We start from the raw sequence: 24,156 nt of genomic DNA, 5'->3' as shown, positions 1-24,156 counted from the left end.
ATGGAGGTTCCCAGTCTAGGGATCTAATCAGAGCTATAGCTGCCAGCCTACACCACAGCCACAGCAACTCCAGATCTGAGCCACGTCTGCAACCTATACCACAGCTCATGGCAATGCCGGATCCCTAATCCACTCAGCAAGGCCAGGGATTGAACTAGCAACCTCATGGCTCCTAATCAGATTCATTTCCCCTGTGCCACCACGGGAACTCCCTCTAGTGAGTATTTAAAATTTTGTTCATATATATATATATATATGTTTACTTCTTAGGCCCACACATGCAGCATATGGAAGTTCCAAGTCTAGGGGTCGAATCAGAGCTACAGCTGCCAGATTATGCCACAAGCACAGAAACATAGGATCAGAGCTGCATTTGCAACCTACTCCATAGCACATGACAATGCCGGATCCTTAACCCACTAAGCTAGGCGAGGGATCAAACCCACATCCTCATGATCCTAATCAGGTTTGTTAACCGCTGAGCCAGGAAGGGAACTCTTATATTTTTAAGTCCTAAAATTTTCGTTCCTCTATTCATCTTCTATTTATTTGTTAAGACTTTCTATCTTTCCATTCGTTTCGAAAGTGATTGCCTCTACTTTTTGGAGCATTTATTTTCATTACAGTGCTTTAAAATCTTTATCACTTATTTCAATATCTCACTGTTGGCCTCTTTTGATCATCTTTTATGATACAAGTTGAGATTTTTCGTATGCCAAGTAATTTTGTTGTTTTTTTAAATTTTTTTATTGTTATTTCCCCAATACAATTTTTTTCTACTATAAAGTATGGTGGCCCAATTACACATACACGTATACATTCTTTTTTCACCCATTATCATGCTCCATCATAAGTGACTAGACATAGTTCTCAGTGCCACACAACAGGATATCATTGCTAACCCATTCCAAAAGCAATAGTTTGCATCTATTAAGCCCAAGCTCTCAATCCATCCCACTCCCTCCTCCCCCTTGGCAACCACAAGTCTACTCTGCAAGTCCATGATTTTCACTTCTGTGGAAAGTTTCATTTGTGCCGTATATTAGATTCCAGATATAAGTGCTATCATATGGTATTTGTCTTTCTCTTTCTGACTTACTTTACTCAGTATGAGAGTCTCTAGTTCCATCCATGTTGCTGCAAATGGCATTATGTCATCCTTTTTTATGGCTGAGTAGTATTCCATTGTGTATATATACCACATCATCCTAATCCAATCACCTGTCGATGGACATTTGGGTTGTTTCCATGTCTTGGCTATGGTGAATAGTGCTGCAATGAACATGCGGGTGCATGTGTCCCTTTTAAGAAAGTTTTGTCCAGATATTTTGTTTTAATCCTGGACATTTGAACTTTATTAGACTTTATTAGACCCTTGTCTGAATACTATGGAGAATGTTGATATTTGTATTTTAGCAAGCAATGGACTCTGTTGGGCCCAGGACACAAATTCTGACCAGCCTTCTGTGCATTGTGGTTTCAATGTTAGTTCGATTTTCTTTTCTCTTTTTTTTTTTTTTTTATTGTTTTAGTGTTTAAAAATTTTTTTGAATTATAGTTGATTTACAATGTTGTGTCAGTTTCTGCTGTACAGCAAAATGACCCAGTCTCTCTCTCTCTCTCACACACATACACATCTTTTTCTCACAGTATCTTCCATCATGTTCTGTCACAAGAGATTAGATATAGTTCCCTGTGCTATACAAAGCATTTCAGTGCTGCTTAGGTTTGTCCTGTATGTGCACCCTCCAGTGGTCAGTCTGAGAAGAGGTGGTGGTTTATTCTTTAATTTAGTTCTCCAGTCTTTGGTACAGTGTTTAGGATCAAATCGGTGCATGCTCATCTTGAGGGTGATCCCAGGAGTTCATCAACAACTTTATGGAGTCAGTTTCCAGAGTTCTGCCTTCTCCACAATCTCCCTAGTATTCTTGGGTTCTCTGGGGCTTCTCTTTGTGGTTCTTTAGCCAAAATGCCAGCATTTTAGTTACTTTGCTTTGTTGTGCCCTCACTCAGCGCTAAGAGGCAAAAGGTTAGAGAAAGTGAAAAAGAGTTAGTGAAAGAGGAGAGCAATTAGATTTGTCCCAATTCCTCTCTCTCTCTCTTTTTGGCTGCACCTGCAGCTTATAGAAGTTTCTGGGCCAGGGATGGAGCCCTCACCACAGCAGCAACCCAAGTTGCTGCAGTGACAATGCCAGATCCTTAACCTGCTGTGCCGCAAGGGAACTCTTAAATTTGTCCCAATCTCTTGAGATTCCTCCAATCAGAAAGGTGTCTCTCCTTTAGAGTTTTAGGTGACTGCAGGCCTCATATGTCACTGCAGCAGGAATGTTAGGAGGCTGGGGCATGAGAGAATAGAGAACATTTTTAAAAGGTGTATTTCCTCACCCTTTCTGAGCATGAAGAGTGCCTTTCCCATTCTTCAAATGAGAATTAGGAGACTTCTCCTATAGTTTTCACCATTTCTGACCCAGCTGCCCACTTTCAGGTTTCAGGCTGTTTGGGTCTGGCCTAGGAAATACTGAGGTGATTTTCTTTCCCATTCGCCTGCTACTATTTACTCTTCAAAACCTCCCATGTATTTTGTCCAGGTTTTATTATTGCATTTAGCAGGAGAGATAGGGAGGAGTATGTTTACTTTATGTTACTTAGCTCATTCCTTCTTACTGCCAAGTGGTATTCCATTGTATGCGACCCTCTATTTATTCATTCTCTTATTAAGGTCATTTTTATTGTTTTTCGTTTGTGGCTATTACAAATTAAGCAGCAAGACGCATTCAAGTACATGTCTTTGTGAAGACACATACTTTCACATTTATTTTGCAAAATATCTAAAAATGGAAAGCCTAGGTTATATGGTAGGTATGTACTTAAATTTTTAGGAAAATGCCAAAATGTTTTCCAAAGTAGTTGTATCGTTTTACATTCCTGTCAGCATCTTAGGAACATTCCAGTTGCTCCATATAACTGCCAACACTTGGTAAAGTCTTTTTCATTTAGCCTTCCTAGTAGATGTATGGTATTATTTCATTGTGGTTTTAGTTTGTGTGTCCTTAATGACTACTGATGTTGAGCATTTTTTCATGTGCTTATTTGCCGCCCATGTATCTTTGGTAAAATATCCAGTTAATTCTTCTGTCCATTAAAAAAAAATGTGTTGTCTTACTATTCAATTGTAAGCATTCTTTATATACTCTATATACAAGACATATGATTTGCAAATATTTTATCAGACATATGATTTGCAAATATTTTCTTCATTCTACAGCCATCATGTTTTATTCAGCTCTCTTTGACTTCTCCTCCATACTCTGCCTGGATCCACTCCCTGTTCTTTCCACTGATACCACCATTACCTTAGTTCATCTCTCCTGGATTGTCCTCCTACTCTGGCCTCCCCCACAGCTGTCGTCTTATTCTACTCCTCCTTCCCCTCCTCCTCCCCCTCCTCCTCCTGCTTCTTCTTTTAAATGTTTTTGGCCACACCCGTGGCATATGGAAGTTCCCAGGCCAGGGATGGAATACAAACTGCTGCTGCAACCTAACCCACAGCTGTGGAAATTCGGGATCCTTAATTCACTATGCCACAGCAGGAACTCCTCCCATAGTCTTCTTGCTTTCACACATGGAGAAAGACTTAGTCTGGACCATAGTCCGGTCTGCAAACAGTAGGCAGTGAGCACTTAACAATGCACACTGAGGAGCTCCTGTGGTGACTCAGCGGGTTAAGAACCCAACATAGTCTCCATGAGGGTGCAGGTTCGATCCCTGGCTTCACTCAGTGGGTTAAGGATCTGGCATTGCCACAAGCTGCAGCATAGGTCACAGATGCAGCTCGGATCCAGTGTTGCTGTGGCTGTGGCACAGGCCTCAGCTGCAGCTCCAATTCCACCCCTAGCCTGGGAACTTCCATATACTGCAGGTTCAGCCCTAAAAAAAAAAAAAAAAAAGCACACTGAAAAATTCTCTGGTGGCGCAGTGGGTTAAGAATCTGGCGTTGTCACTTCTGTAGCAGCTTGGGTTGCTGCTGTGGTGCAGGCTCGAACCTGGCCCAGGAACTCCTACATGCCATGGGTGTGGCCAAAAAATGCACACCGAATCATTTCACCTCCAAGCATAACATCATACAAAAGCTCTCCAGTCCCCTGGCATAATGCTCAAGCCCAAAATGCCCCACATTATCTGACCCTTGCCTCATTTTTCCCCTTTGCCCACCATATTGCAGCCACAACAATCTTTTTCCTCAAATGCACTGAGTTTTGTTTTCTTCCCAAGACCTTTGCATAAGCTATTCCCTCTGCCTGGAGTGTTCTTCACCCTGTTTTGCACATTTATGCCCCTTCTGTCATTTAGAAAGTTAAAATGTCACCATTTTAGATATCCTTTGAACACAAAATCTAAAGTGGCTACCTCCATACTGTCTATGACATGCTATTTAATTTCTCTGCAGAATTGTTATCACAATATAGTACTTTGTTTGTTGTTTGTTGCCTACCTTCACTAGGGTTTCATGAGAGCAGGGATTCTGACTTATTCATTTCCATATGCCTGGTGTCTACAGCCATGCACAGCACATAGTACAGGCTCAGTAAATTCTTACTGAATATCTGAGCCCATAGCACCTGCCTCTGTGTCTGGAGCTTTGCCACAGAATAAATGCCACCTGAATTTGTCAAGAAATCTATCCCCATAGCACAATGATCAAAAAGCACCCATGAACTAGAAAAGGGAGAAAAAAGACACCCATGCAGGAAAATGACAGAAGAAAAAAATGAAGAGATCAATTCCTCTAGAAGTGTTTTGCAAGCTTTGTGACAGAGTTGCCATGTTCCTGGCTCTGGTGTGGGTTTCCACTCAAGGGACGGCCCTACCTTGGTTGCAGGGGTTGTTAAGCCCACACGGAATACACACAATGTAGTGGTACAGTTCATAGGTGCCGTCCAGACGCCTCCACAAGGCTGGCTTCTCAAAGGAGATTAGACCCCTTCAACCTTATCCACTGTTGACTCTGTTCCTGTACTTCCTAGGGTCTGTAAGTTGATTTTCCCATCCCACAATCCTCAGCTCGATGGGTCAGCCCTCCCATGAACTGATGATAGCTCACTGCTCCCATGGCCCCCACCCTCTCTCAGGCCAAGACTAGGTGCTAAGACAGCACCTAGGGTGCTAGGAAGTTTGAGCACACAGAGTCTGCTTTGAGGGCCCTCCTATAGGCCTCGTGTCTCCCTGAGAGCCTGGCAGGTGAGTGGTCTGAGCAGTTTTTGTAAGTAGCTTACACTACCCTGCTGAATCAAGATGGCTGCCAAGACCACACCTGGGCCAGGGTGAGGAGCTGCTCTTCTGAGCACCAGGGCCTCTCTAGGGCCTGTCCCAAAGATAACAGCAGCCATCCATACTGTCTTGACCTGGAAGACAAGCTTCCCGGAGGTCAAGACAGCTGCCTGGGCTCCAGGTAGCCAGGTGAGGCCTCAGCCTTGATTGCAACCAAGAGTCATGATGTAAACAAACTCCCTGAAACCTCTTATCCAAGGTGGGAAATTCAGATGCCAGGCCATGGGTGAGCACGACTCATCAGGGAAAGCCACCTTGTTTTTTAGTGGCAGAAACTTCTGGGAAGTGGCTGCCCAGGGTATGGCCCTATTTGTAGACTTTCTGGCTTGGAGATAGAGGGACTGTGGTGGTGCACATGGGGTCCTCTCACTCCTTTGTCTCCTGGGCATCTCATTGCACTCCACACTGGTCCCTGTGTCCAAGGCACTGGCTTGGGGCTCAGGAGGGGAGTGAGTCTAGATAAGGTTTGAATCTGAGAAGCCAGGCAGCTGCTCATGCATTCTCTGACTTTTGTTGTGCTGAGTGCTGGGTGCTGGCAGGGTGCTAGCATTTCCCTGTCTCTATTCTCAGCCTGGACTGGACGGCTGGGGCAGGAATTATGTCTGGGGCTGACTCTGCCTCTATTTATAGAGTACCAAGGGCACTGTCCCCTCCCAGTGGACCCTCATCCAAGACAAATCCTTCTGGGGACCAGAAGGGTTGCTCTGGGAGAATCTGAGGGGGGTGCCCACCCACGAAATGTGTGCTCAGCCTAGGATGCAGACCTTCTTGGGCCATGGGGCTGGGGGAGACAGGGTGCTCATTCTCTGGCCTCCCTCAGCAGTCACCTTAGAAAACCCCATCTTGGAGTTCCCGTCGTGGTACAGTGGTTAACGAATCCAACTAGGAACCATGAGGTTGAGGGTTCCATCCCTGGCCTTGCTCAGTGGGTTAAGGATCTGGAGTTGCCGTGAGCTGTGGTGTAGGTTGCAGACGCGGCTTGGATCTGGCATTGCTGTGGCTCTGGTGTCGGCTGGTGGCTACAGCTCCAATTCAACCCCTAACCTGGGAAACTCCATATGCCGCGGGAGCGGCCCAAGAAATGGCAAAAAGACCAAATAAATAAATAAATAAATGAATAAAATAAAATTCAACCACTTTAAAAAAAAAAGAAAACCCCATCTCTCTTTTTTTTGGGGGGGGGGGTTTGCACCTATGGTGCATGTGGAAGTAGTTCCTGGGCCAGGGATCAAACCCACACCAAAGCAGCAATCCAAGCCACTGCAGTGACAATGACAGATCCTTAACCCACTGTGCCACAAGAGAACTCCTCTTTTTTTAAATTTATTTTTTATTTTTTTGGCCACTCCTACAGCATGTGGAAGTTCCAGGCCAGGGATCGAACCCACACCACAGTGGTGACAATGCTGGATCCTTAATTAGTAGGCCACCAGGGAACTCCAGCCCTATCGCTTCCTTTTCTTGGAGTCTGCTAAATGATACTGACCAGGAAACAGGTGCTTTGTTTACCAGGTGGCACTGTCTATGTACCTTAGCCAAACTCTTCAATTTCTGCTCCCACCCTTTGAGCCAGCATTGTCCCTTGCACACTTCTCTCCTTCCTAGACCCCCAAGGAGGATGATATCCAGCAGGGGGCACTGCTGTCACAGGGTCAGAGCTTCCAGAGGTCTGGGGCCTGGGAGCAGAACTGCTAATCCTCTGGGAACACAGGAGGATCTGGAGGTGGACTCTGGTCCTGCTAGACAGCAGAGGGATGATGGATTGATAAACATGCCCCATCCAGCAGTGGGGCACCCTTATCTGGCCTCCCCTGCCTGCTGTACTCACACACCCAGTGTCCAAAGGGCAGAGCTGAGCAGTGCTGTTATGTTGTTTCGGGTTCTGGCTGTGGTCACCAATGACCTGGGCATTCCTAGGGCAAACTGTGAGCTTTTGACCTCCTGCTCTACTCTAGCTCAATGCCCTTGGCTCCCCAGATTCATAACTTAAGACCAAAGCCAAGCCTCTTTGGGCAGAGTGGGGATCTCCCTAAACTTCTCCCAAAATGGGGAATCTAGGGAAGGCCTGAGAAGAGTTCTGCTCCAAGCCACCTCAAATCCTCACCATCCACAGATCCTATTCTCAACTAGGCCCATTCTCTCCATCCCCTATGGCCACAGACCTAATCCACATGCAGCGCCTGAGCTGCCCTGTCCATGACCCTGCCTCCAATGTGCAGCAGGGTCCCAGACTAGCGCAAGGCAAGTAGGGGCCTATGGCGCACCATTTAAGGAGGTCCTCACTCTCACGGTTATCTACAAACAGAGTTGAATGAGTGTCTCCTCCATAGAAAGTTTTCTAAAACACAGGTCAGACTCCCAGTTACCCTCACAGAGCCTGGCCTAGAGCTTCCTTCAACAAATATCGGATGACAGACTTGTTTCTCCAGAAGGAGAGGAACCATAGGTCCCACCCTGTAGACCCTTGCCTGTCAGGATCAAGTCCAGACTCCCGACGAACATTCAAGCTTCTTCACAGTGTGGTCCCTGTTGGCTGGTCCACCCTTAGCTCCTGGGCAACCAAATGAGGCCACACCACGAGTGGGCTCTGCCCTGCACTTTTGAGCCTCCAGGCTTTTGCTTGGGCTATTCTTGCATCCTAAGATCCTCTCCCACTGCTGACTCATCATCCTGCTGATGGTCCTGCTGAAGGCCAGCTGCTCAGAGTGGCCATCTGTGAACACTGGCTGAGATAAATTGCTCCTGTCCTTACACTGCAGCATCTCCGCTCCTTTGCCTCACACTTCAGGTAGGACATACATCTGTTATTCTGCAAATCAAGTGCACTTACTAAGTGCCTACTGTTTGCGAGGAAAGCACTGGGTGCCAAGGAGGTAGCTCTGGGCGTAACATCCACATCTTCTGTTTTTTGAGAGCTCACATCCAGGTTTGTTGTGGGGACCATGGCTCCTCACTTCTAAGTACCCCCATATGGCTGGCATAGGCAAGGCGCTGAGCAACATTCCATGACCATTAGATGCCCCTAAGTCTTCAGCTTTCTGGAGTTACCACTCCACTAAAAGCCAAGTAATACATGGATGCTCCAGCCCGTGAGTCTGTGGGAAGCTTTCTTCAACACTCCTGTGAGTTCTTGAAGAAGGGAGAATAGCTTTGGTTTCCTGAGGATGACCTATCACTAGAGGTCTCCTGGCTCAGAGCTCCTTCCCTAGCACACCCTGGCCCATTTTGCCCCCCAATATGGACCCAGTCCTATGAAATACTCCCAGAGCAGCATTTCACGTAGGCAATCTGATATGGTGACATCTGCACTATAGTCTGTCACTTGCCAAGCTGGAAGGCAGACAGGCATGCTTTCTCCTAGACCATCCAGCCAGGGGGCCTCTGCTGACCCTTCACCCCTTCTGTCAGTTAGTTAGTTGGTCAGTCAATCAACAGATGCTTTCCTGAGGACTTATTCATGCAGAGTAAGGACTGGAACCTTTCATAGCTAGCTGAGGTCCTATCTAAATTGAGGCCCTTTGTGGACCTACCTTCCAGGAGAAGGAAGGAGCCCCTACCTGATGTTAACAGCCCCTTCCCCTTGTTATGTGGCTGGATGGTGCTTGTCGCTGGACTCCCAATCTCTCTGCAGATCTGGGAGGGGCCACACACATGAAGAGGATGATGGGAAAGAGGGGAAAGATCTCTTAGTAAAGACAGAACCAGACAGAAATAACCACAGTGCTGCTCAGGGAAGCCATGTCCCCCTCCTTCTCCCTCCCTCCCTCTCAGTATCCATGAATTGCCGTGGAAATTGTCTGTTGTCAAGAACATTTCAGGGAAAAGGTGCACGCTGCTAAGACAATTTGAATCCATCATCCATCCACCCATCCATCCCTCCATCCCCATCCAAGCCACACTAGGTCATGGGGCACCTGCTGCACTCAGCTAAAGCTGGATCCTGGGGCTACAGCAGTGAATGGGGCAGAGAACCCACTGGGCCAACCCCTTTTTCTCCTGCCTTTGCCCTGCTTTCTTTCCATGACTGTACCTATATCTCATGGCTTGCTCAGTCCAAGCTACAAAGGCATATTCCTGTTCTTATTTTCAAGCTTAAGTTACATCTACTGTTTCCGAAATGTGACCTCAAATGGAGCGCTACACAGACACTCTGAAGACTGGGTCCTCCACCAAGTCTAATTTATAGGCTAGAATCAGGGTTGGGTTCTCTGCCTCAAAGATACTATGTGGATTAGGCAGAGGACCAGCATCAGTGGGTCCAGACTTGGGCTACAGGAGAAGGGAACAATACCATATTGGCCTGGGGTCTCACTAAGCTGCTTCCATGGTCACTAGACCCCTTAAGGGGCACCCCCTCATTGTCTTAAGCCTTATTTCCAGGGCAGCCCCTGGACTCGGGATTCCCAGACTGAGTCACCAGGGTCACCAGGGGCTGTGCTCATAGCACAAGCTCTACTCTTGCAGCACTTGGAGTTTCCCTGGCTCTCTCCCAGGCCTGCCACCCTGATCCTAAGCCTTAGCCAGAGGAAAGCAACTCTGGCCTGGACAAGGGATGCTTTAGGGTCCATCTGCTCCTCTACTGCCTAGCTGGCTGCCTCCAGAGTGGACATCACTGCTAGCTAGCTGCTCCACGCCCCGTTCTCCTGGACTGAGGGAGCTCTACATGTTTGATTTGTCTTTCTAAGAGCCACGGTCTCAAGACTATAAGTAAGGTGACCTCTATGTGGTAATCCAAAAACAAGAATTTAGGAATCGGGCTTGTAGGCAACACTGCCCACCTTGATGACAGGTATTTCTTTGGCCTGAACAGGTAGTGTCCTGGACTTTGCCTCACCATCCCAAACTCCCAGCCTACCTGGCTCCAATCCAGGCCCAACCTACAACCATCCCCTGAGGCCTGAGCTACAAGCCCTGGGGAGGGAAGGAAGTGGCCGGCCAACCCCCATAGCCAGCATTCCTCTGTGATGACGACAATCTGCTCACAGCTCAATCACCCCATCAGAAGCAGTTCTCTGGAAGCCACAGGGGACTCCCTCCCAAAGTAAGTAAGGCCTGCTCCTACAGAGTGGGGCCTCCTTCAGCTGGGGGCATCAGCAGGACTTGACTGGACTAGGCGGCAAGGAGAGCTGGGCCCAGAGGTCCCCTGGGAGCAGATCAGAAGATCACAAAGCCCACCTAAATGCCTCTCACTCGTTTTTGCACTCATTCAGTAGGCACTCACTGAGACCCTTGTTGCGGTTAGCCCCATTTGAGGCCCTCAGGACCCAACAGGCTGGACTAGGCAGGTAGGGCAGCATTAAGGGGCTCCAAGATATGTAGGAGGAATCCTCCAACAAATAAAATACACAAAAAGGATAACTTCAGCAATGGTAAGAGAGAGCTATGGAGGCAATAGAACAGTACATGACAGCAAGTGGAACAACTGAAGACCTCAGCCTTTGGAGGGGGCCTCCGAATTCCTCGGAGGCCACCTGCCTGCATACAATCCCCTCCTTCCATGCATGTATAGCCCCTCTTTCACACTCCACCTGGGAAGGAGCTGGGGGCAAGTGCGTTCAGGTGGGGCTTTTCCGAGGCCGATTTTCCAGCTTCCACTGGAACTTCCAGAGAGCCAAAAGCCCGCGCGACACAGGATGCCCGCCCCTCCCGCCTCCACGCCTCTCCCCACCTCCTCCTAGGCCAGCGACAGCTCGTGAACCTCTGCGCTCCCGGCGTGGTTCCCGGAAACTCCTCGATTTCCCTGTCTCCGCAGCAATTGCAAGAAACCGAAACCCAGACCCCGCCCCTTCGGCTCCATCCCGCAGAACCCGGCGCAGGACTAGGGGCTGGGAGCTGGGGGCTGGGGGCTGGGGGCTGCGGGCTGGGGGCTGCGGACTAAGGGCCTGCCTGAGGGGCGGGTCCGAAGGGGCGGCCGGAGCGGCCCCTCCCCCACTGGCAGGGCCGAGGCGGAGGTGGGGAGCCCTCAGAGTGACCCGGCTCGGGCGCCCACCTACCCCCGCGGACATCGTCCCCAGCGGCTCAATACCACCCTCGCCTCCCACGGGAAAGCTGCGCCCGAGTCTAATCCGATCGCTCTGGCTGCAGCGGAGGGCGGAGTGACCAGTGGAGGGGACGCAAAGCGGCCTCCCCCACAGCAACATCGAGGTGGGCGCCATTTCTGTGCGCCTACTGTGTGTCGGCCAAACCAGGGAGGGGGCGCAGGGGGTTTAAGAAGGAAGGGCAGGAGCATTTCCGAAGACCTCACCCCTTGCCCCCACAAAACTCGCTAGCTTCTTCTTGGGGGAGGGCACAGAGAAGCTTAGCAACTTGCTACAGGTCACACAATCTGTAGCAGCAGAGTTGGCTGCAAACCTCTGGCCTGCAGCGGGAGGCTGGGCGGAGAAGGAGGAGGAAGTGCCCCGGCCGGCTGTGGCAGGTGAGCCGCCTGGCACCAGCGGGGCAGCCAGCTGGGGAGGGGGAGGGGCGGTCCGAAGCAGCCACCAGGGCGGCGTGGACCGGAGGCTTTGCTTTCTCCCGCCCTCCCTCCCTTTCCAGGAAGCCGGCCAGCCCTGAGCCGGCCGCTCACCCCAACTCACCCCCAGTCGGGGCCGTGCAGGAATGTGGAAGTTGGCCGGAAGGGCTTGTGCCCCCTCCTCTCCAAACACACACCCACACCCATCTTAGGCTCGGGCAGCGCGCTAGCGTGGGTCACCTGGGGTTGAGAGATTTCATACCGGGCTTTATTTCCCAGATCGATGTAGGAGTGCTGCTACCCCCTTAACGGCAAAGAAGCCTGCCAGGGGCAATGGCTGTGGTGCAAGACCCATTCGCATGGGGGAGGAGGGTGCTGCTTCCATCCAGCACCATTCTGGGTCAGGCTGCTGGGTCTGGCCACAGAGCCGCCCCAGCCTCAGGGCCCCCTGGGGGAGGATGAGAGCTGAGGCCTCTTTCCTCCCAATGCAGTGTTTATAAGAAATGAAACTGCACAGGGCATCAGCGGCAACCCACACTGACACCCCGCTCCCCCTCAGGGGTTCCGGAACAGCCCAGAGTACTGGAGCAATCCTCTGCCCACTCCTACCCACTCTTACATCGCAGGACCCCTAGTGCTTTCCCAGCCAGCTGCTGACTCCCACTCTGCATTTAGGATTTTTATAACAGCACATTTATTCTGCTGTGTCATACACCATTTTTGCCAGAGCTGTGAGAGGGGAGGGGCTAGTCTTGTGCCTCAGCACATCCCCAGGAGTTGACCCAGAGCAGGCATGCCATTCATACTTGTTGAATGAATTAAGAAACGACTCTTTATTGGAAATTAGGCTCCTTTCAGACAAAGTCAAGCCGTTGGTTGCTTTCACATAACTGTATACCTGACCTGAGTTCGCACAGTTTAGAACTGCCTGCCTCCCACCTTGCTGTGCAAATAGAGAGATGATGGCTGGGAGGGACTTTGAGCATCAAAGAGAGCTCTCTTCCTGAACTTGGAAGGCTGGAATGACTGCTGGGGGTTCATCTACTCTGGGGACTGTGGCTCTTTCTCCAAGTAGTAGGTCCCACAGGGCCCAGTGCTGCCCTACTCTCAAAACCTTAGTTAAAGCCTTGCTGGGTCCTGTACTTCAGAACTAATTGGAACCTACCTAGGGGGTGAACACTATGTCCTGAGAGCCCGAGGGAGGGTGCTGGGGACAAGATTTAGTCCATATAGGAAGAGGTTTCCATAGGGGTGATATTGCCCCCAGCAGCAGGCAGCCCCTTCCGCCAGTCCAGAAAACCTAGGGCCTAATACAGAGAACCTGCCCAATAAATTTACCTTCATTGAGTCACTGAGTGATGGCATAGACAGGAGGCATCTTGTGAGTGGGACCCTGCTCCTGCTCCAGAGATAACCCCCAGCTCAGCTAACTCCAGCTGCAGATGTGAGGAACCCACCTAGGTCTCTGCTGGAAAATGCAGACTTTGTTCTCCAGGTCACCACTCAGAAGGTGCTAAGTGGAGAAATGGCAGCAGGAAAATTAAGGGCCAGGGGTTTTGAGGAGGGGAGGATTTCTGCTTGGCTGCTTTAGAGGTGCTTCATAGAAGACCAGACATTTGCTCTGGGCCTTAGAAGAGAGACTGAAATTGAAATTGGGGGTCGGGGAAAGAACTGAGATAGAGGGTGGGGGTGAGTAAGTGTTGCTAATTACCTGAGGAATTCAGGGATGAGAAGCAAATGGAAGGAACAAAGAGGGGGAAAAATACAGTGTGTTCACAGAATGAAAATACATTGAAAATTTCATGCAATACTTTAAATACTGTCCTTTGACTAATGTTTTACAGTTTAGAAGGGAGTTTGATAGTCTATCTAATTTCATCTTCATAACAATTAGGACATGTGCAGAGAGCACCTCTCTTTCACACATGAGAAAACTGAGGGGCAGAGAGGGACAGTAACTTGTCTCACACATCAAGTGGCAAGTGGCAAAATCTTAAGAACCGAGCTTTTCGGACTCAAATCCACCCCCCCACCCCCGTGCAGGGAAGGAAGACCTAGAGGCCCCAGTGAGATAAAGAGGGGAGGAGGATGGGGAAGACAACCAGGATGGAGCTGGAATTAGGAAGAGAGAAAGCTGCTGGAGGCAGTGCAGAAAAGAGAGGCTAAGAGTTCTACTTGTGTGAATCTGTGGATAGAAGATTCATCCAGAATGTAGGGAAGCATCCAGAAGGCAGCCAGAGCTTGGTTTGGGGGTCACTTGCCTAGAGGGGATGGCTGGAATTACAGAACATGAGTATTTTGAGTCAGAGAGGGAAATGCGCCAACCCCAAATTACCAAAAGAAACCTAAAGAAGACAAAATACGTTCTGCCCACCTTCTCAGGGAATGTGTGATTCATCTTAGAATGGGATTCATCAAGAGCAGTTACAATAAATATTAGAGATACTTAAACAGGGGTTAGCTTTATTTCACTGATTTGGAGTATAGCCCCCCCAGTCATGATAAGCAGATTCTTAGAGGCTTCAAGATTACATAAGAATCCTTAATGTTAAAAAATTTTTTAATTAAGAAAAAGCAAAGAACACTTCAAAGATGTAAATGACAATTTCATTGGTAAATCCTAACACTGGGGAATTTCTCCTTAGCAAAAAAGTATTGATGTGCGTGAAGATTGAGCTACACAGTGCTGTTGGTGTTATGAAAAAATGGAAATAACCTAAAGGTCCTACAACAGGGGATTAATTGGGTAAATTTTTATTTATCCTTGTGATAGAATATATGTACCCATTACAAATGACATTGGAGAAGTTATTTCATGACACAGGATGCTCATTTTATACATATGTACACACACAGATGATTATCTGAAGCAAAATAAAGTTCTTGTTTTAAAGCACTTTTGACACTCTCCTGTTGCCTTCACAGGGTCAATTTCTCAAAACACGTGAGCTGCAAACTTAATCTCCCTAACCTTATTCTGAATTTCCCAGTGGCTATGTCAAGTTCTTAGAGATAGGATAAGCATTCATTTGCTGCACAGAGAAAAAGACTAACTCAGGAGCCACTTGTTTTCTACTCTTCTTGCTCAGAAGGTCTTGGTCTCTATAGTGTGCTCCCATTCCCATCTGCCACTTAAAGCACCCCAATCCTTCTCCCACTTCCAGGACACCTTCCACTTTGCTTAAAACCCAGCTAGGCTCATTTCTCCCAGTTTCTCCTCCCTCTCTGCACCCATCAGTATCTGGGAGACAGCTCTGACCCATTCCTGTTGGTTTCCTGGGAACCAAGCTTGGTCTTACAGCATCAGATTTGGGTGTACCAGAATTGGATTAACCCATCCATTTCTTCCGTGGGAGGGAGCTGTAGTGTGACTGACAGGTGGAATGCTGCATCAAAGTGTCTATTTATAGCTTGTAACATTGAAATTGGGGGCTGCTACAGAGGGCGAGCTTGGGTGACAGGAGTGATACCACCAGCCTGGCCTGGAAGAGTGATTTACTTCTGAGTCAGCAGCTTTGGGGAGGTGAAGGAAGCAGCCTGCTAGGCCAGAGTTCTGGATAGAAAAATGAACATAGTCCAGTCACTAGGAGCACAAGCAGGGCAAGGTCTAGTTGTAAGCACAAGAGTTAAAGAGCTGCCATTCCCAAGAAGCTTAGGACCTGGACTTTCCAACCCTTCCGCTAGACCCACAGCCTTGCTCAGCCCTAAGCAATTCCCTCATGTTGCCCAGAAACCCTCTGGACTAAGCATTGAGGGCCCAGAGACTACACCAATGCTTCCACAGTGGGGCTCCGATGCAAGTGCCACGTGAGTCTGTGGATGTGGCCTAAAGGAAGAGGGCTAGGAGGAACCAAGGCTACCCCACCCCTACCCCAATTCAGCAGTCCTGGGTTTTCTGAAACCCTTCTTCCTTTCCCTAAGGCCAGTCGTGGGGCAGTCCCAAGGAAGTAGACAGAGAAGTGGAAGAGATCCCTCCCTGATCACTATTAGACTCTGGACAGGGACCTTGCAAATCATGCATCATCTGTAGCCCAAGTAGGGCATGGCGCTTTATAGACATCAGCCCTTTTTGTCACTGTAAAGCCAGCAAGATACGGTTATTGTTACTGGAAACTGAGATACCCACGAGTCCCTTGGCAGGCTGCACCAGCAGGGGCCAACCTGTCCAGGCAGTCCCAAACAGGGTATGCTTTCCTTTACTTCCCCAGGGCAGGTGAGTGACCTGGAGGTAGGTCACTCCTCAAAAAGGCGACCTTTTGAGAGCCAAAACCCTCCCTCTTGACACCCCATTTCCGGACTTGAGGAAGCAGGTTGGTTTTGGAGATTCAGTCCTGGCCTCCACTCTTAAGGAGGAGGCAGGTGCCCAGGTGACCCCCTCACCGGGCCTGGGGAGACTGCTGTCCCTACCCTCCATAAAGGAAGACGAAGAGATGGCCATGGCAGCTAGCAGGTTGGGGAGTGCTGAGTGACAGGAGTAACTGCGGGCCGGGGGCGTTTGGCTTTCCAGGACAGCCTTTCTCCGGGGCGAGCTGCTGTGGGGGTGGAGTGGGAGCCGGCGGGGCGGGCCCGCGGTCGCCCCGGGGCGGCGGCGCCAGGCCGGAGGGGGTGGGGAGGGGCAGCCGCCCTGTACTTCCCCTTCGCCGCTAGCTCTACAACAGCCTGATTTCCCCGAAATGATGAGGCGGCGCCGGCCAATGGGCGCCCTCGCGGCTCTTTAGGAGGCGGGGCCGGGCCTGGGCTGGGGGAATCCCGCTAAGTGTTTAGATTTCTCGCCCGCGTCGCGGTTCAGGCAGTGCGCGCCACTCCTTCGTCCAGGCAGGACGTGCGCTCGAGCCCGGCCGAGCAGAGGCCAACGGGAGCCGTGCCAAGCCAAGGCCAGCCGTGCCCAGCGGCTCCGCGGCCCGGGCATCCTCTGCCTTCTCTTCGCTCCCACCGGGAATCGCGCTCCTCGCGCCCACACAGCAGCCCTTGCAGCGCCGGGACCCTCGGGCACCACTGCCGGATAGCGCTTGCTGCCGAGGTGAGCACACCTTCTCCGCGGGAGGCATCGGTGGCGTCGAACAAAGGCGCGCAGGGCACAAGGAAGTAGGGACCGAAAACCCTAGCCGGGAGAGTGGCGGGCGCGCGGCGTTGCCTGGGTCCCGGCGCGGGCTCAGGAGGGCGCTGGAGGAGCGGCGAGCGGCTGCGCCGGGTGGGGGCAGGCGGGAGGGGAGGCGGACCGCTGCATGGACCGCCTACCCGGCCAAGGTTGCCGGCGCCCGGCCGCTGTCGCAGATCTGTGTGCGCGAAGCCGCGGGCGGCCTCTGGGTGGCCCTTGTGTGTTGGTTGCGCGCATCCACGGGACTCGAGTGTACGTCGGCGCGTGGGCGCCCTGTGCTCCTGGCGTCAGCTATCTGTGGCCCCAGCTCGCGCACAGGCCCCAGGTTTCAGGCGGTCTATGCAGGTGGCGGGGTCTGGGGCTTGCTGACCAGGGTGGCTGGAGGATCTCCCCGGGCCCCGGGAGGAGGCGCCACAGGTGTTCCTTGGGCCACTAAGCCCGAGGAGGGGAGTCTGGCGGGAATGGTTAGCGTCCTGGCCTTTGCACTGTGGCTGTTAGGGAGGTGTAGAATAGAATAGATGGGGGGGGGAGGCTGGGCGGGAGGGGGTGGTGGTCCAGAATGCAGGGTGCCTCCTTGTCCCTAAGGGAAAGTGGACAGCTAGTGGCAACAACTCAAGTATGGAAATTTCTGGCATTAAGCAAAAGAAGGCCCTAGCTTCCCAAAGGATTTGAATTTTGAGAGAAAAGTTCTGGAATTTAGATACCTGGTTTCTGTTTTGTTTTTTGTTTTTTTTTTTTTGCTTGTTTTTGTCTCTTCCTACACATATATCCTGAACCATCACTTGCATGCCTCTCTCTTCCCAAGACTGTCTAGGAGGGAGGGAGTGAAGAAAAAATGTTTTGCTCAAGGTGATAACAAGATTCGGAGGGTGGTTTTATTCCAGAGAAAGCCCTCTTCCCAGCTGTAGTACTACAATTGTAGTACTTGGTACCTGGCAGAGGGCAAGGGAGGGTAAATGAATGACCTGGGGTGGGGTAGGGTAATGTCCAGGGGCTTCTCGACAGTCCAAACAGGAGCCTTCTGTCTTCTCTTTACAGCCAACATGCCCATCACTCGGATGCGCATGAGACCCTGGCTAGAGATGCAAATTAATTCCAACCAAATCCCAGGGCTGATCTGGATTAATAAAGTGAGTGTTACTTTTTGGGTTTTTCTGCCACTGTTTTAACCTATGTCCTTTGGGGGACCAAAGCTTCCGATGCAGCTCAAAAAGGGAAGTACTGGGAAGTAGGCAGATGTGTTTCTCAGTGGGCCCTGCATGCACCAGGGCCCCACCGGCTGACTTCTGCTTGCCTCCCTTCTTGAGGTATGGACAGGTCACCCATCTGAGGGCACTGACAGGTTTCCAGTAGCAGGATACTCCCAGCATCTGCAGAGCCATAGTTCTGGTCTCTCCTGAGGGAAATACCTACAGGTACACACAGCATCCTGCAGGGCTCCAGTCAGTCAGATAAGAGACAGAAGAGTGGGCACTGCTGGCAGGGGAAGGTAGCTGGCTTAGCAGGGGACACAAGAATGAACTTTGCATTAGTCGTCCAGGCCCAGGGGGCCTCTTGCTGGTGCTCACGGGGCAGCATAGACCCTGCACACTTAGCAGTAATAATAGTATTCATAAGAGTTCCTATGGTGCAAGAAACAAATCCGACTAGGAACTTTGAGGTTGTGAGTTCGATCCCTGGCCTTGCCCAGTGGGTTAAGGATCTGGCGTTGCCATGAGCTGTGGTGTAGGTTGCAGACGTGGCTCGGATCCCGAGTTGCTGTGGCTCTGGCGTAGGCCGGCGGCTACAGCTCCGATTAGACCCTAGCCTGGGTACCTCCACATGCTGTGGGTGCGCCCCCCCAAAAAAAAGTAGTATTCATAATAATAGCTAATGCTTACTATATGCTTACTAGAAGCGGGCATGGCACCATGCTAAGTGTGACACATTGTGTCATTTAATCCTCAAAATAGTCCTATGAGGTAGATCCTATTAATCTTCATTTTCAGGTAAGGAACCTGAGGCACTGAGAGTAGATAATGAGATCACACAAAAAGCAATGAAGCCAAGATTTGAACCTGAGCAGTTGGACTCAAAATGTATACTGTAATGAAACCTGAGAGCTTAGCCTTTATATTTGTTTCTGTGTTTCCTTCATTTCACAGAGGAGGAAACAATGAGGGACAAAGAGGTACAGGGGCAATGCCAGGTACACACAGGTGGTCATTATCCAAGTATGGCCCTGGGCCCCCACAGGTATATGGCCAGGACCCCCTTTGTAGAAGCCAGTGTTCTCAGTTGTCACTCTGTAATGAATGGAGCAGCCCTATGTAATGAATGGAGTCCTCACTCCCATGTTGGTGCTGACAAGCTGGAGTGAAGCATCCCAGGGTATTCTGTATAGGTCCCAGCACATCTGTACTAGGCAGAAGGTCTTTGCTGAGCTCATGGTAGCACAAACTCATCAGAACCCTGAGTCCCTTCTGAGAGATCTAGAATGATGGAGTAGCTTGTTTAAGCCATTCTCAGGATGGGTCAACTCAAGCCATATGTCAGGGTGAAAAGGGGAAGTCAGCCTTTTCTCAGACCTGGGGGCTGGGCAGATTCAGGCCAAAAGCCTGTGGTCTCTGAGCTGACACAGCCTTGTGTGTATGTGTGCTTGTGTGCTGTATAGGAGGAGATGATCTTCCAGATCCCATGGAAGCATGCTGCCAAGCATGGCTGGGACATCAACAAGGATGCCTGCCTGTTTCGGAGCTGGGCTATTCACACAGGTGTGTGCCCTGGACTCCAGCTTAGGAGGGGCTGGGAGGAGATAAGGGAAGGCTCTTCTCTTAACACAGAGGATCTTTGTTGGGTTCTCTGAGCTCCCTAAGATGTACAGAATTCAGGGGTGGGCAGGGGGCAGACCTCTTCATCCTCAAGGGGAGAGGGTTCATCATTTCAACAAATTCACAAAGGAATTTGTGAAGCCAAAATCTTAGAAAGTGTGGCTTCATGGAGTTTGTGGCTGGATTAAAATTCTCTCTGGTAAAAGCAGTTGTAAGCATGGACATTGAAAGAAACCCAAGTCTTCCTTTTTCTTGATCTAAACCAGTTGGCCTAGGCCCGAGGTCCATCTGGTTGGTAGCCTCCTTTTATCCTTGAGAGATGGGGCTCTTGGCCCATCTCAGACCAACCAGCTTACCAGTTACTATTCTTTGATGCCTACCCTGGGTCCACTCCCATGTTTGGAAATATGAGTTCCAGTCCCTGCCATCTGGTTGCTGAGAGCCAAAGCAGGGAGACTTGGCATGATCGGGGACAAAGACCACACTTTTGGGCTTGGCCTCTCCGGTGCTTTTGGCAGGGCCCTTCACTGAGGCTTGCTGGATGTATTTGAGCCAAGTCTGGGCAGCATGAGAGCTTAGAGTTACTCTTGTGTTTCTCCTTCCAAGGTGGGGTGCAGCTGAGGCTCCCCACCTATGGCTCTGATGATCCTCTTCACTTTCCTGCCCACTAGGCCGATACAAAGCAGGGGAAAAGGAGCCGGATCCTAAAACATGGAAGGCCAACTTTCGCTGTGCCATGAACTCCCTGCCAGATATTGAAGAGGTGAAGGACCAGAGCAGGAACAAGGGCAGCTCAGCTGTGCGGGTGTACCGGATGCTCCCACCCCTCACCAAGAACCAGAGGAAAGGTAGTCAAGGGCTCTGGGTCCCGGGGAAGGCCTGAGAGAGGGAGGGAAGGAAGAAGAAAGGCAGCCGGGGCTCGTATGCCTGCCTATACACAAAGGCTGACAGCCTACTTGCCCCACAGAGAGAAAGTCCAAGTCCAGCCGAGATGCTAAGTGCAAGGCCAAGAAGAAGGTGAGTATGCTTCGTCACCTGAGAGTCAGGGTGGGCAGCTGAAGGAGTGTCATAGCAAGCTTGGGCCTAAGCTTCTTTCTCGTTCTACAGTCATGTGGGGAATCCAGCCCTGATACCTTCTCTGATGGACTCAGCAGCTCCACCCTGCCTGATGACCACAGCAGCTACACAGCTCAGGGATACATCGGGCAGGACTTGGACATTGAACAGGCCCTTACTCCAGGTAAGGAGGACCAGATCTGGCAGGGGACCATATAGGTTGGTGGGATGGCTCTTTCTCTTGGGTCCATCCTTGCTTTTGGATGGTAGCCTGTTAGAGCAGGCTGTGACTGGGGAGGATGATGGGTGTCCCGGCAAACTAAGAAAGCACACAGCTCTAACCAGAGGTTTCTGTTGTCCTGAAGCACTGTCACCGTGTGCCATCAGTAGTACTCTCCCTGAGTGGCGCATCCCAGTGGAAATTGTACCAGACAGCACCAGCGACCTGTACAACTTCCAGGTGTCACCCATGCCCTCTACCTCTGAAGGTTGGTGCTTCTGGGGCCTGGCCTACCTACCTGCCTGTTTGGGTCCAGGGAGGGGTTTGCTGGGGGAGAAGAGATGCTCAGAACTGCCTGAGCTATGTGGTGGAGTGGAGAGAAGAGGGAAGAGGTGTGGCTTTGGGGTTCGAGAGACTGAGACATCAGGACAGTGTTTTGTTCTGGAGTCTCTATGCAGATATCCACTGGGAGGCGTGTGTGTGTGTGTGTGTGTGTGTGTGTGTGTGAAGGGGCAGGGGGACCTTTCAGGGCTGGCACTGCAGGGTGATCCCGGCTGACTGCCAGCCAACCTCTCTGCTATTCCCCATCCACAGCTGCAACAGATGAGGACGAGGAGGGGAAATTAACTGAGGACATCATGAAGGTAAAGCCCTTCCTACCTCTGTGGTGCTCACAAGTGTGTCACATCCATGTGGCTGGGGACCACTGACCTCCTTGGCTGGTGGGAAAGACACTGTGGAAGGGAGGGCAGGACAGAGGCCTGGTTTCTGGAAAGCTGTCCTAGGACAGCCTCAGGGCCTCATACAGCTCTGAGTCAGCCACCATCAATGCCAGGTCCCTGGCCCTGTGTCCTCCGTTCCAAAATGCCCTAGCCCTGTCAGTGCGGGAAATGCACATCGGGTTTCAATAATCAGCCTGTAATGTGTGGCTTTTTTTTAAAGCAAATTAGGTTTTTGGTTTTTTTTTTCTTCAGTTTTTAAATTTTTTATTAAAAAGTTTTTGTAAGAGTTGTACCCAGCCTCTGTTCCATTAGCACAGAAAATGGAGACATGGGCCTAGTTCCTTAACTCTAGATTTTCTAGGTATCTTTTCTTGACTTACTATGTTAACCATTGTTTTAGCCACACTCCCGGTTGGTATGTCCTTACCCAGTTGAGAGGGAAGTCTTGGAGATTCTAAGACGGTAGACCCTCACCTCCCCGGCCCCTTGCTAACTGTAGTGCACATCTACATCTATCTGAGGATGTGAAAATGGCCAAGGATGGGATCCTGGCTGGGAAGCTTTGGCTCATTGAAGGCAGGGCCAAAGGATGAGTCTGTACAGGAAGTGAGCTGATGCCTTCTTGTTTCTTTGTCCCCAGCTCCTGGAGCAGTCAGGGTGGCAGCAGACAAACGTGGATGGGAAGGGGTACCTGCTTAATGAACCTGGGGCCCAGCCCACCGCTGTCTATGGAGACTTCAGCTGCAAGGAAGAGCCAGAAGTTGAAAGCCCTGGGGGTAAGAAGACCCTGGATCCATACGGTTTCTCAGAGAAGGGAGAACCATGTAGTAGGTGGGGAAGGCTTGGGGGCAGGGCTAGAGAGCAGCAGAGGTAAAGCATCCTTTTTGACATTCATCTGGGTCCAGGAGTTCCCATTGTGGCTCAGCGGCAACAAATCTGACTGGTATCCATGAGGATATGGGTTGGATCCCTGGCCTCGCTCAGTAGTTTAAGGATCCAGTGTTGCCATGAGCTGCAGTATAGGTCACAGATGCAGCTTAGATCTGGTGTTGCTGTGGCTGTGGTGTCGGCCTGCTACTGCAGCTCCGATTCGACCTCTAGCCTGGGAACCTCTATATGCTGCAGGTGCAGCCCTAAAAATAAATACATAAATAAGTAAATAAATAAATAAATAAATAAATAAATGCATCTGGGTCCAGATAGCTTGCAAATTGGCTCCTGCTCCAAGATCCTAAAGATGAGGCCGCCCTTGGGTGGAAGCAGAGGCTGCTGTGCCTGTGCCCTTCAGGGATAGGACTGGAGGGTGGCAGGGAGAACACACCTGCCTCCCTATCCCCAGTCCTCACACAACCTTTTTCACATCTTTAGGGTATACTGGGCTGATATCTTCAGATCTGAAGAACGTGGACACCAGCTGGCTGGACAACCTGCTGACCCCAGTCAGGCTGCCCTCCATCCAAGCCATTCCTTGTGCACCGTAGGCGGGCCTTTGGCTCCCTTTTAGTCCTCTAGGTGAGCGGGACCTGGCATCATGGTGGCTGTGGTGCAGAGAAGCAGGACTCCTGTGGCCTCTTGACATGACAAAGTGTGACCCCACTGCTGACCGGGGATGGGGCCAGTTTCCTTGGAACAATGGCCTCTTGGGGCCTGGCAAGCCAGATCTGGACTCATGTTGTGGGGTAAAGCTGGCCTTGTCTCCTGGGAAGATGGGCTTCTGAGAGTGGTGTGTCAGGAAGAGGTCTCAGACAGGAGTCAGCCTCCAGCTCTTCCCTCTGAGCCCAGCTGCCTGGAGACGGTCTTGCTGTCACTGAGCTGGCCCAAGGGAATGGACCATTGACCTCAGAAAAGCACAGCACCAACCCCAGGGCTGGCTCTGCACTAAGAGACGATTGCACTAAGTGAATCCTGTTCCCAAAGATTCGCCTCCCTTCTTAGCTGAGCCTTGGGGACTGTTCCAAAGCCAGAGAAATGTGAAGGAAGAATGGGGTCCTGTGGGACATGTCCCCTCTGCCTCAGAGGAGCTCTGCCCTGCTCCCTGCTTGGGCTGGGGGGCTTGTGAAAAAACATGGCACTTTTCCTGTGGACGCTGCCACATTTTTGATCAGAGGTGTACACTAATGTTTTCCCCAAGCTCTAGCCTTTGCATTTATTTATACAGTGCCTTGCCCTATACCCACCTGCCCCTTAAGCAGGCCCCAGCAGCCCCTCAGCAGGCCCAGGGAGGCAAGTGTGAGCGCCTTGATGTGACTTTTAAAATTGGAAATGTCATCTGACCACTAAGTCGTGTGCGACCACACATGTATATGTGTGTAAATATGTACATTTGTCTTTTTATAAAAAGTTAACTGTTTATAAGGGGTGTGGCCCTTTATTTAGAAATAAATTGTAGATGATTTTACTTTTTGTAGATACATTCTGATGGATTCATTGTTGGCATCCTGCCTGAGCTTGACTTTGGGGTGAGCAGTGAG

At 50.6% G+C, this 24,156-nt stretch overlaps 2 protein-coding genes across 5 annotated transcripts in view; one reads left to right on the top strand and one right to left on the bottom strand.

Annotated features, from left to right (window-relative positions):
* SLC22A5 (solute carrier family 22 member 5) overlaps positions 1 to 24,156 on the bottom strand; it is a 186,835-nt gene that overhangs the window by 47,359 nt on the left and 115,320 nt on the right. The window contains exon 12 of one of the 3 annotated variants that reach the window (XM_021085428.1): positions 1,235 to 2,015. The exons of the other annotated variants lie outside the window; for them this stretch is intronic. Coding sequence (XP_020941087.1) covers positions 1,981 to 2,015 — 35 coding nt within the window. The 3' untranslated portion in view covers positions 1,235 to 1,980. Of the gene's footprint in view, positions 1 to 1,234; positions 2,016 to 24,156 lie in introns of those variants that run through there. 3 annotated transcript variants of the gene reach the window in all.
* On the top strand, positions 16,571 to 24,095 carry IRF1 (interferon regulatory factor 1). 2 transcript variants are annotated; one of them, NM_001097413.1, is given in 10 exon segments: positions 16,571 to 16,799; positions 17,916 to 18,007; positions 19,531 to 19,630; positions 20,359 to 20,535; positions 20,655 to 20,704; positions 20,795 to 20,927; positions 21,109 to 21,231; positions 21,558 to 21,607; positions 22,326 to 22,461; positions 23,054 to 24,035. In NM_001097413.1, coding segments are annotated over 9 exon segments (969 nt in total). In that variant the 5' UTR covers positions 16,571 to 16,799; positions 17,916 to 17,920; the 3' UTR covers positions 23,167 to 24,035.

Source organism: Sus scrofa, chromosome 2 (assembly GCF_000003025.6).
Source record: "Sus scrofa isolate TJ Tabasco breed Duroc chromosome 2, Sscrofa11.1, whole genome shotgun sequence".
In the NCBI taxonomy this organism is placed as follows: Eukaryota; Metazoa; Chordata; class Mammalia; order Artiodactyla; family Suidae; genus Sus; species Sus scrofa.
The sequence above is the reverse complement of the archived record's forward strand: the minus strand, read 5'-3'. Positions and strand labels throughout refer to the sequence as shown.